Below are 12,512 nucleotides of genomic sequence, written 5' to 3'. Positions count from 1 at the left end.
CCTGCCCTGCCCAAGCTGCTTTTCAGAGAGGTGAAGAGGGAAGAGAAGCTGGTGGCACTGACTCCTCACACAACAGGAGCACTCAGGGGTTGTAGCAGTGTGAGTAAGGGCCAGTGCTCCCAATCCAAGCAGGATAAACATTTACCAATGTTGTAATCAGCTTGTCATATCTGGGTCTTAGAATAATTAAACCAGCAAGAAGAGGCTCTGGCCAGTGTCAGGGGAGGACACAATTTGCTAAAAGCCACACAGTTAGAATTTAACTTCTGTGCTGTGATCCCAACCTCTTACAATCTCAGTGTGGAGCCCATCTCTCTCATCTGGCAGACTTGACAGGGGCTCTCAGAGCAGGCAGGGTTTCAAGGGGAAATGGCTGGTTTCCTCTCAGACCTGGTGAGTATCCAAATTCTTGTGTTCTAGCCCTGCTCACTAACAGCAGCATGGTCTAAGATTGCAGCAAAGGGAATCCTTCTTGTAATAAAAATGAGCAACAGAGCTTGGGACAACAATGGTTGAGCAATGACTGACTAAATGGCATCTGCAGAAAATACATTAGAAATGCAAAAGAGTAAGAGGTTTAAAAGAGGAGCTGGGGAAAGATGGGAATTTGGGGGGGGACAGATAACACAGTATCAGTGAAAAACACAAACCTGAAAAAACTCCCTCACTCTACTGCTCTGTGCTCTCAGGGGCAATTGAGGATACTCGTGGGTTTAAAATGTGACCTGACTAAATGCTTGAAAACATTTGTGCTCATGAGAAATGCTCTGAAATTCAGTGTACATCATGGAAACACAGCATTTCCAATAGAAGTCATTCAGATAGGACCTCTAAAAATGTCATTTCATACAGTGTTGATAAAAGTGAAATGTAAAAAAAAAAGTTTTGAGAGGACAGACTTGAGTCATCTCTGGAAAATGGTGAACACTGTCCCTGAGGAGGCAAAGATGAAAGCAAAAAGGAATTCAAGAAAGCTGTAGCTTCTTTCTAGTACAAAGGTAAACACAAGTGATCTCAACAAGGCTTTTATGAATTTTGTTTTCTGTGGTTAGCAGAACTAACAGAATTAGAGAATGTATCTTTTCAGCTTGCTAATAGTCAGGAGAGGAACGCAGCAGGATGTGCAGATGTGTATTTTAATTATTTAACAAATGAATTTTGCGTGATTATTGTGAAACTCAAGTTGGGTTTTTGCATGTTAAAGGTTTCTTAGTCAGGGAAGTGTGAAGATATAAGGTGCTGTAAATCCTCTCCTTGTGTGAAAGGTGTGCTGCTCTCAGGAGCTGAGGATGTGCTCCCTTCTCCCTGCAGGTTCAATACCGGAGGCTGTTGCTGATGCTTGTGGTGCTGGGGGTTGGTGGAACCCACCTGTCTGGGTTCCAAATGTCTGTCATCAATTACACTTCTCCGGTAGGCAAAGCTGGGAAGAGAAAATCCCATCTCCTACTGTTCCTCATGGTCCTGGGCCTTGCACTTTGCAGATGCTTTAGAGAAGCTCTTAGGTGTTGTTAGGTCAGTTTATTCCAGCTGTTTGCAATGCCAGAGTGTGCATGACTGCAAGGAGCTGTGCTCCAAAGACAGCTTCCCACAGAATTTTGTGGAAACAACATATTGAGATACCTCCCTAAAGAGAAAAAAACCCCAAAAATAGCTGATGGAGTCAGCCTTCAGCTCAGCCCTTTTCTCCTTGTATCCATTACTGGCCACAAGAACATTTGCACTTTACTATAATGAATATAAGGTCCTAATTTTTTGGTGTAGTGGAGGTAGGATTCAACACACTAAAGAGTATAATTAATTTTTGAAAGATTCTTGTACACTGTTAGGCTATATGAGAGGAAATATCAATCCTTATTTGCAAACAAATGTCCAAAGTCACGCTTTTACTCACAACTATTAATCCAATTTTTTAAAATTGTAAACATTATGAAGAACATTCTGATTAGTGCCTCGGTGGAACAAAAATCTCTTTTTTGTCCCAGTACATTCAGAAGTTTATCAATGAGACTTGGCTGGAACGCTATGGTTCTGTGCTGCCTCAGGAGACCCTGATGCTGCTGTGGTCCCTCGTGGTGTCTGTGTACTGCATGGGGGGCATGATGGGCTGTCTGTGCAGTGGCTACCTGACTGCAACATTTGGAAAGTAAGTACAGTTCCCAGCACCTCACTACCCAGGCCTGTACCAGGGGAAGCTATTAAATATTAGTCAGCTAAAAGAAGGGATACCAGAATTTCACTGCCCCCTGCTGCCTCAGAATTTACCCAGCAGGTAAAACCAAACCAGGGTGCATTGGAGAGACAGGAATTTCTGATTCCCTTGTCACAGCTTTTGCTGACATACATTTCCCATTGTTTTGCTGGCATTTTACCCTGCAGGAGTTTCCTTCAGCCTCATGGTTTGCTCATACAATGAGTAAGAGGAATCTTCTCCCTTTCCACTCCTCTGCAAAGACATCATGCCTTTTTATAACCAGATTTGTTGTCCTGTAAGCAATGGCTTTAAACAAGACCATGGCTTCAGTCTGTAAATCCAGAGGAGAAGAATCAAACATCATTCAAGGAAGAAAAAGTGAATCGTGTCATAGCCAGGTTTTGCTTGCTGTTGCAGGAAGAAAAGTCTGCTGCTCAACGACGTGGTGCTGATAACAGCAGCGCTGCTCACTGCCTCCAGCAGGAGAGCCAAGGCCTTTGAGATGATCCTGGCTGGGCGTTTCCTCGAGGGCATCGCTGCTGGTAGGACTCTGCTGGTGTTCCCAGGGCTCCCAGCACGAGGGAAGAGATGAGAATCTTGACTCCGTGTTTCAGAAGGCTGATTTATTATTTTATCATATATATTATATGAAAAGAAAATGATATATTAAAACTACACTAAAGAAAGAGAAAGGATTTCATCAAAAAGCTAGCAAAGAAAGGAAAGGAATAGAATGATAATAAAATCTTGTGACTGACCAGAGTCCCAACACAGCTGGACTGTGATTCGTCATCAAGTAGAAACAACTCACATGGACCAATCCCAGATGCACCTGTTGCATCCCACAGCAGCAGATAATTATTGCTTACATTTCGTTTCTGAGGCCTCTCAGCTTCTTAGGAGAAAAAATCCTGTCAAAGGGATTTTTCATAAAATATATCTGTGACAGGACTCCCCACTTTAATGTTAATGGGACTTCTTTGGGGTGGGTACAGAAATCTTCCTGCTGGGAGTACCCAGGAATGTGCTGGAACCCAGTGGGACTGGAACAGAGTGGGGAAGGGAAGATGAGCTGGCCCTTGCCTTCAAGAGCTCTTGTGGAGAGAGCTGATGGATTAGCTAAACATCCTGATCGAAGTAAAAGGTGCATTTTGGATATATGGGAGGGGGCTCAAAAGAGAGAGGAGAGAGCTGAGGGGAATGAAAAGGGGCCCTGTCTTTCTTTCCACAGCTGTAGCACTGTCCTGTCTTCTCCCTTTAGGAGTACATATGAATGCCCATGTTCAGTATGCTGGGGAGATCTCACCTAAGAAGCTGCGGGGATTCATAAACGTGACCTCCACGGTGTTTCTTGCACTAGGAAAAACTGTGGCACGAATTCTTGGATTAAGGTGCCTGTGCTACTCCTTCTCTGCCTGATTTATATTTATTTTTCTTCTATATAGCAGGGTGTTCTCCCAGTCCTTGAATCTGACCTACACCAAGGGTGGGGTTTTATTTTGCTTAACTACAGCAGTCAAAGAGGAGGCATCTACCCCATACAAGTCTCTGAGGTTTCCATGTTCATTCCCTGGGGATAGAAAGGCCTTTCTCTTGGGAAAGGATGACTCAGTCTCTGGAGGTGCAGTTAATAAGAAAAGATTGTATGAGAATACTCTTATTAAACTCATGAGATCTAAAAGTTTTGCTAATTTCTCAATAACCTCATGCAGAGTTGTAGTGTTGGTTCAGAGAGCTGTTGAGGGAATATTTTGACCTTCAGAAATTAAAAGTCTAAGAAACATGCCAGTCTTGCAGAAGAAATGAATTATTAGTCTATTTGCTGTCACTAACCTAGATACCATCTATTTCAATTGAACTTTTCAATGACTGTATGTATTTTGTGTCTCTTTAGCTATCCTAGAATTTAGAAAATACCTATTTAGTTATAAAGTGTAATTTTACTGGACTATAAATAGATTCTAACATGCTTTCATAGAGAACTTTTAGGGACTGAAGACATGTGGAACGTGCTATTGTCCTTCTCTGGGCTGGTGGCATTGATTCAACTGATCTTTTTGCCATTCTTTCCTGAGTCCCCACCCTATCTCTTGCTGCAAAAAGAAGACAAAGCTGGTTGCTTGAAAGGTAAAATAAAACTTTAGATTCTTAGTTTGTTAGACATTACTCCTGGGAAAGTGAAGCTAACAGCAGGAATTGGCTTTTCTATTAGCCAGCCACAGATTTCTTGATAATTGCATGATTAAAGTCCTCCAGACCAAGCAGAGTCACCAGAGACATTTAAGATCTGCCCCTAACTGCTACAGCATTTTCCAGGGAAGTTTCACCATGTTCCAGTAAGTGCTGTTCCTTCCAGTCCTTTGCTCAGTAACTGATAAATCAAAGCATGAACTCAAGTGCAAATGTTTAGTGTCTATAAAAGTTGAAAAGCACAGAATTATGAGTGGATCAAATGATGGAGGAGTATACTTCATTCTGTCTCTTCTGTAGCCATGAAGCAACTCTGGGGAGAAGGGAATTATCAAACAGAATTGGATGACTTGATGAAAGAAAAGGCTGTAACAAAAGGCACCAAAATCATGAATGTCCTGGAGGTGCTGAGAGAAGGATCTGTGCACCCACAGCTGTGCACCATGCTCCTCCTTTTGCTGAGCCTGCAGCTCTGTGGCCTCAGTGCAGTTGAGTATTCCCTATTTCCATGCTTCCATCTGCTATTAAGTCTCCAAATCACCCCAATGCCAACTTGTCCCTTCCCTCTGGGTCTGCCTCACTCCTCCTCACACAGAGCCTGACACCTGTGCTATCAGCCCAGGGTTGTTCAGACCTTTCAGGGAGCTCCTCAGGTGGGAGTACAGGAGCTCCAACTCAGCCTAAGCTCCTGCAAGGGCACTGTGCCTTCATTCCCCTGCTGGTACCACCAAGGAATCTGGGGAGGAAAGGGTTACAAGTATCCTAAGCTACAGCAACCCAGCACCGCTTTCTTTGACTTTCCTTGACTTCTGCAGTAGCAGATGCCCAGCTATTGCCATCCAGTTTCATTTCATTTCAGATTCATGAAGCAACATCCTTCCAGCTCTTTCCTCCTGGCTGAGCCCAGTGCAGCCCAAGCTGGCATTCATGTTTTCCCCTCATGTTTTCATGTTTTCATTCCCCTCATGTTTTCCCTTGTCTGGGGGTCTCTCCATGAGCCCTGCTTCAGCCTGTGCTGGAGGTGGCTCATTCCAACTGCCAGCAATGGAATTCCCTCTGCACTCTGCTGGCAGGGAAATGTTGCCCATTCCTTCAAGGATGCTGCAGATGAGCAGATTCTGTTTAGCAACTAGAAAAGATCAGAATGTTTGCTTGACAATGTCTGGTGTGCTAAGAGTGAGATTTGCTTTTCTTTCTCTTGTCTTGTCCCTTTCCTTTTCCTTTTTGCCAAAACAACACCTTTTCCCCATGTCTTACAGGCAATATGCTCCTTTCAACTATTTTTATTTTCCCTTTTCTTTTTCCCCTTACAAATCTTTTTCCTTCATTGCCATTAACCTTTTGATTTCTCTCATCTGGAGCGGTTATGTTACCTCTACTAAGGCCCAGTAATGTATTTCTGCTTTTGCAGTGAGGAGATACCGAGTCAAAGTGATCCTGGATAAGCACATATCACATCTGTTAACTGTTATTTTTCTTATTTCCCAGATCACCTTTTACACCTCAGAAATTTTTGAAACAGCCAACCTGCAGGAAAGCATAATCCCATATGTATCTCTAGGAGTTTCAATTTCTGAACTCATCTCTATCATATTCTGTGTAAGTTAGAGCTTCCTGGGGTTTTAAGAATTAAAGTATTCTTCCTTGAAGCAAATGAATCTTCTCCTTGTGAACCAAAGAATTTTTCTGTGGTGCTGCATAAATCTGTACAGTTGTTGTTACCATCCACTGCAAATTTTGTCCCAATTTTCATGTGTTTCATCCCATCTTCATTCATCCTAATTTCTTATAAAAATCCCTTCTGAAGTGTAATTCAAACAAATATGTGTACTCATTTCCCCATATTTGTGTATATCTATCACATTCAAAGGGAGTTGTACCATGCTTCCATCAATTACAGTGTTTAAGAAGTAGCTGCAAAGCTGGGCAGTGATGGTAATTCACGGTATTAGAGAGTGTACAAGGAATTCAATTAAAAAGCAAAGTTGGTTCCAATAAGATTTGTGTTCTCTGAAGTAAAAATAACTCAAGGGGAATGCTTGATTTGTTGGATGGCTCACAGCTGGGTTTTGCCACGCTCCCAGTGATGGGCAATATTTGTTTCTGTTCCTCAGAGCTCCATCATCGATCGCTTTGGCCGCCGTGCCCTCCTGTGTGGGGGTTATTTGCTGATGGCTCTGATCCTGGTGCTGCTTGAAACGAGCCTTCTGCTGAGTGTAAGCACATGTCCTTCTGCTGAGTGTAAGCACATGTCCTTCTGCTGAGTGTAAGCAAGTGTCCTTCTGCTGAGTGTAAGCACATGTCCTTCTGCTGAGTGTAAGCAAATGTCCTTCTGCTGAGTGTAAGCAAGTGTCCTTCTGCTGAGTGGAAGCAAGTGTCCTTCTGCTGAGTGTAAGCAAGTGTCCTTCTGCTGAGTGTAAGCAAATGTCCTTCTGCTGAGTGGAAGCAAATGTCCTGCTGCTGAGTGGAAGCAAAGGTCTCTGCAGGAGTGGGCCTGCAGAGAATTCTCTGTGCAGGACAGCAGCCTTTGCTCTCATGTCCAAAATTCAGAATGTTTTCTAAATACAAGCTCACCTCTTGTAGATGTGACACCACCAGCTGCTCCTGGCTCAGTAAGGAAAGATAAGCAGGTCTAGAGAGCATCCATTACACAGCTCAGCATCATGGGCTTTTGCAAAATATTGCTGCTCCTGTGCTTGGATCAGCTGTGTTACAGCTATAAAATTGATTTTTGTTCTCCTCCCTCCCTTTGTCTAGGATCAGTTCCTCTGGCTGAGGTACTGCAGTGTTATTCTCATCTTTCTGTTCATCATTGCTTATGGACTAGGACCAGGTGAGCACCACAATAAAAGCCTGGATCACAGGGATAAGTACAGACCATGAATGTTTAGAAGTAGAACTAGAATGTGTGAGTATATCTTTGAAAATCAACAGCTTAGTTGAGACTGAGATTGAGGGAATCTCAATTTTTGATGAGTTAATTACCCAAGAAACAATTTCTTTAACAAATCATTCACGCCCAGATGAATCAGGACCCTGTTTTCTCTCACTGGGTTACAGGTTCAAACCAAATAAATTCTTGTTAATCAATTCATGAAGATTTGTTTTGCAGTGTGAAGACTGTTCAGTGCACACAGGTTCAGATGGCTGATCTCTGCCAAAGGGCAGAGGTAGGCTTTTCTAAAATACCAGAGTTTCCTCAACTTATAAAACGCTCCTCTATGAAAGACTGACACCTGACAGCATGCACACTCTGCCTCTTAGCACTGCTCTGCCTTTCTTGTCCTCTCTTAATATCACCCTTAGTCACCTGCTTCAGTAACACCAGATCCAAACTTGCAGCTCTCTGGTAGAACCTCACTCACCTAAGACCAGGATTTACTCTGGAAGTTCTCTGACTAAACACTACCAGTAGTTACTGAAGTCTCCAAATTCAAATGTGTTGTAAGGGTTGTACCTCGCAGCCATGAATGTCTTGAAAACACGACAGAATCCCCACAGGAGCAGAGCTGAGGTATTTTCTATGGGAAATGGTCAATTACAGCAATGTTTCTATAATTTTTATGTTGGTTTTTTTCCCCTCAGCTGGAGCTGTTGTGGCTGTCATGAACGAAATCTTCACCCTGTCAACAAGGGCCTCTGCTTTTGTAATTGGTGGAATCATCATTTGGCTGGGCCTCACCTTCACTGGAATGGTTTTCCCCTTTGCTGTAGTATGTATTTGGATTCCAATCTTCTCTTTGTCAACTCTGTCAATTTAATCTGGATTTCTAGGCTGATCTGGACAGGGAGTAGGATGAAATGACTTGTAGATGATCCAAACTGTGAATCCCTTGTTGCTATGGCATATGGAGGCCGTTTATATAAAACATTTCCCAGTACTACAGAAACCACTTGCTGCCCCAGAAACAGATTGAAAAGAGAAATAAATATTGTTTCTGTAAAATGAGCCTATTCCTTATTTCACAGGAACAAATCAACGAGTTTCAAGAATCTATAGGTGCAAGTGTTGCCAAGGAAATCACTCATCTTGTTCTATTTTTTATCTCCAGATGCTTCTTGGTCCTTTTTGCTTCCTCATCTTTGTTGCTGTCCTGGTCATTTCAGTGGTTCTTATCTACCTGTTCCTCCCAGAAACAAAAGGGAAGTCGACCTCTGAAATCACAGAAAAATTCAGAAGCTGCAGGTTTAAGAGGAAACATGATCAGGCTGTGGAGATGTATGCTGCTGAAGAGAAGACATTTTGCACCAGGCTCTGATAAGCCACCAAAAGTAATTTCCACTGTTCTGGCATAACATGTCAATTGTATTTCAAGTTTTTCTCCATTGCTATCATTTTAAAGCAGCAAGATTTGTGTCTATGTTTCTTACTTGATAAGAAAGTTCTGCTCAGGATTAAGAGCAGGATGAAGATAGGATTAAACATAGCCAAAGTTCTTGCCAACGATTTTCATGTCATTTCTTTATGTTATCACACTGTAAAGGACTTGGTGTTGATTGTGAACATTGCACATGAACAAATACCAGGTAAAATACAAATGCCAGGTAGAATAACACCTATTTCCTTGAGCTGCCATTAAGGAACTGCATGTCCTGGTTGTCTCTGTGACTGTCAGGGATCAGCCCTGATCCCCAGGCATTGGGTACAGAAGAACTCTCATTTTTTCCTCTGGCTGCACTCTCCATGCAGATCAGTGGGAGCAAAATCAGGAGGAAGTTCCTGTAATAGATTCTGGTGCCTCAAGGATGGCACAAGAGTTAACAAATACACAGTGCTGAGAGCTGGAAGAAAAGAGCCCTGGAGAGAGACAGAGAATAAGGTTTTGGAGAGTAGATAGCTTGAAAATTCAGCCTATTTTATAAAAAGTAACTGCTCAAACAAAGGGAGAAGCTGTGATATCCAGTGTCTGCTGTCTGTGTGCTGCTCTAGGACAGCCTGCATTTGCTGCTGCACAATCCTGCATTTCAGGGCTGTGCTCCCTGCTCAAGGGCTGCCAGTGCTGCTGCCCACTGCAGCATCCAATCACTCCTGTCCCCAAACTCTTTCACCTTTTTCAATTATTTTTCCTTTTTCTGCCATGATTACAAATGGTATTTCATGCCTCCTCTTTAGCAGCACCATAAGTCTTTTCTTTCTGTAGTTTACCCATTCTTATTTATTATCATTGTGCTGAGGTCTGAATTAGTGTTGAGTTTTAGGGAGTTTTCTATTTAAAAATTTCAAATAATATACTCACTGCTTCTGAAGGAATAACCACAAAAGAAGCTCTGATATTAAAGTGCCAGCAATTGAAACCCAATTTAGATTTTAGATTCCCTCCCTTTATCAGTCCCTGTATCAAAACAGAGCACTCATGATGGTGAATGTTCCCATTCAGAGGGCCCTCTCCTGTTGAGGGACTGAAATCTTTAATCCACCCATTTTAAGCGTTGTCCAATTGCTACAAAAACCAGAAATCAACAGAAATCATACGAAGTAAACATTAACCTCAGCCTCAGAGTAGGATGGTCACTGAAGCTGAAGGTGCAGAAGAGGCATGGGAGAAAACAGAGTCTGGCAGAGCTCTGTGTGCTGGGATCAGCCACACTTCTGACACTTCTGATGTATGGAGCAGCTCCTTCCACAAGTGGTGAGTACTGCAGCATGAGCTGTTAGCATTAACTTCCAGAGGAACTCAGAGGTTGCCTGTTGCAATTGCCATTCCTAAACATAATGCATTACATGTTTAGCAAACTTTTAGCAGGGGATAATCCTTTAAAATTAGAGCTAACATTTAAAATTAAAAAATCAAGACACAGACTTAATGTTCTGAAATAAATCATCATGGAAACTTTGAAGGAAGTTCCAGCTGGTTAGAAAAACTAATTTAAAAAAATTAGAAATTGAATTCCTGTACTTCTTAGATGGTGAGGTATTTCTGTACCATTTTTACCTGCTTGCTTCTGTGTCCAAGTGTGATACTATCATGCTGCTCTCCTAGCTGGTGGCCTGATAATGTTATGAAATGGTACATTTGAAAAGAAAGGTTTAGTGAGTGGTTTAGTTAGTCAGTGTGAAGAAGAGCAGCAAAACTGAAAATCCAGAACATTTATCTGGCTGATCTTTTCTTGCATTTATGCTTTGCATGTTCTGCTGAGATGGTTTAAGCACCATCAAACAAGCCAATATCCTAGAAATGCAGGGGCTACCATATCACAGCTTCTTCTGTGATGAGCTTGAATGCTTCTTGCATGTTCAGTACCAGTGGTTGCCTGTAATGTTCTTGTGTTGGGAACTGGTGCATCCCTCACAAATCCCTTTCAAACCTCTCTGAACAAATCCTCCTCCATTATAAGAAAAGCAGCTACAGCATCTTCAGGAGCCATTGGTGGTGGGGTCATAAAGGATGCTTCCCAAATCAAATTGCAAATTTTTTTCCATTGACTTTTCATTCTCTTTGCCCCCACTCCTCTTTGCAGAGAAAAGGATGAGTTTGCCTATAGCAGTCTCTGAGCAGGCTGCTGAGGTTACAAACACAGCAGTGTCTCCCCTCAACAGATGTTGCTGCCATGCCCTCTTCCCTATGCCCTCTCTGACAGTGCAGCTTGCAGCTCCCCCAGCACTGTTATCCAGGGGAATCTCTGATCCTGTGTCTCCTGTGAGAGACAAGGACAGCCTGAGGCCAAATGGATCACAAATGTAACATTTCTCTTCATGCTGCTCTTTCCCAGCCTGCCCAGGTGTTATCCAGGGGAATCTCTAATTCCTGTGTCTCCTGTGAGAGACAAGGACAGCCTGAGGCCAAATGGATCACAAATGTAACATTTCTCTTCATGCTGCTCTTTCCCAGCACTGTTATCCAGGGGAATCTCTAAGTCCTGTGTCTCCTGTGAGAGACAAGGACAGCCTGAGGCCAAATGGATCACAAATGTAACATTTCTCTTCATGCTGCTCTTTCCCAGACTCCCAGGTTGCACAGTGAGATGCAGTTGCAGGTGGCAGTGCCTCTGACCTGTGCTGAGCACAAATTAAAGCCATAAAGTTCCTAACTCAATAGACAGATGGAAAACCATCCCTTGGGATCAGTGCTCACCATTGGCACTGTACCAGAGCCGTGGTGTGCTGTTCTGCAGTAACTCCACTTTCATCTCTCAGCTGCTCCTCTCTGATTTCACTCCTTGCTGGTCCTTTTGCAGGAGCTGCTCTGAGCTGGAGCAGTGCAGAGGGACAGCTCACCCCTGTCACCCAGCACCAAGGCTGGTTTGAAAAGCTGCCTTGGTGCCTCTGGCCCTTCTTGTGAAGTGGCAGCCTCTGGTACAGCTCCAGTGTCTCCTGCAAGAATCCAGGTTGCTTTGCTGGGCTCCTGCTTTGCCTCATGGCCTCTCCCTCTCCAGCACTCATCCTCCCAAAGCACAGCAAAACAAAGTGCCAGAGCTCAGGGGCCCTGCTCTTCCCAGTGCTCACTCTTGCTGCATCTCTTGCAGTTACTGATAAACCAGAGAACTGATGATTAACCTGCCAATATTAATGTTTGTGAGTTGTTTTAATCCTAGCCCAAGGCCTTTCTCTCATACATCTGCAAGAGACATCTCAAATTATTTTGACTACTCATCCTACCTGTCTTGCCTTTAAGGAAGAAGAAAATTTTAACTATTTTATTTCTATTGCTGTTTCACACCTAAAGACTGGAGTGTATCATGTCACAGTGACCAAACAAACTGGGTTTCATGAAGTTAAACTTTGCCTTCATTGTCATCATCTTGTCATCATGTTCAAAATGCTGTAAAAGGAGGAGCACAAAAATAAAATAAAATTTTCTTTCTCTGATTTATTTCCAGGAAAACCTCATCTCTTTCTTCTTCCTCATCTTTGCTGAGATCCTCATCAGCTCAACATTTTCATCTTCCTCTTCATTCCAGAGACAAAGAAAAACTTTTTTATGAAAATAAGGATGAATTTGGCATGTTAGATTTTAGGAGACCTCATTCCCTTACAGGAAATACTTCCCTTGAGGAAGTACCACCTACACCAAGTGATCAGCAGAAAGACTTTATGACCTTTTATTAGGCCATAAAAGACCTCGATGCTTGCAGACTGCAAGACAAAGGCAAATTATTGTTTTCTATTATGGGAAAAGATACCAATATTTTT

At 42.8% G+C, this 12,512-nt stretch overlaps 1 protein-coding gene across 1 annotated transcript; it reads left to right on the top strand.

Annotated features, from left to right (window-relative positions):
- The first annotated feature begins 369 nt into the window (after positions 1-369).
- LOC129128403 (solute carrier family 2, facilitated glucose transporter member 11-like) lies at positions 370-8,640 on the top strand. The gene is made up of 12 exons (XM_077187749.1): positions 370-393; positions 1,312-1,410; positions 1,983-2,143; positions 2,609-2,733; positions 3,453-3,582; positions 4,170-4,318; positions 4,682-4,869; positions 5,870-5,980; positions 6,496-6,597; positions 7,139-7,214; positions 7,967-8,094; positions 8,434-8,640. The coding sequence occupies exons 1-12, from the start codon at positions 370-372 to the stop codon at positions 8,638-8,640; spliced, it is 1,500 nt and encodes a 499-aa protein (XP_077043864.1).
- Positions 8,641-12,512: the final 3,872 nt, after the last annotated feature.

This window comes from Agelaius phoeniceus, chromosome 18 (assembly GCF_051311805.1).
Source record: "Agelaius phoeniceus isolate bAgePho1 chromosome 18, bAgePho1.hap1, whole genome shotgun sequence".
Classification (NCBI taxonomy): domain Eukaryota; kingdom Metazoa; phylum Chordata; class Aves; order Passeriformes; family Icteridae; genus Agelaius; species Agelaius phoeniceus.
This window is presented reverse-complemented; position numbering and strand designations above follow the sequence as displayed.

What these genes read in the sequence shown, in the direction of transcription:
- LOC129128403 (XM_077187749.1), top strand. Translation starts at nt 370, where the DNA reads ATGGCTGGTTTCCTCTCAGACCTG. An exon ending in CAAAGCTGGTTGCTTGAAAG is followed by an intron (nt 4,319 to 4,681) that starts GTAAAATAAAAC and finishes TCTCTTCTGTAG; the next exon opens with CCATGAAGCAACTCTGGGGA. An exon ending in TGCTTATGGACTAGGACCAG is followed by an intron (nt 7,215 to 7,966) that starts GTGAGCACCACA and finishes TTTTCCCCTCAG; the next exon opens with CTGGAGCTGTTGTGGCTGTC.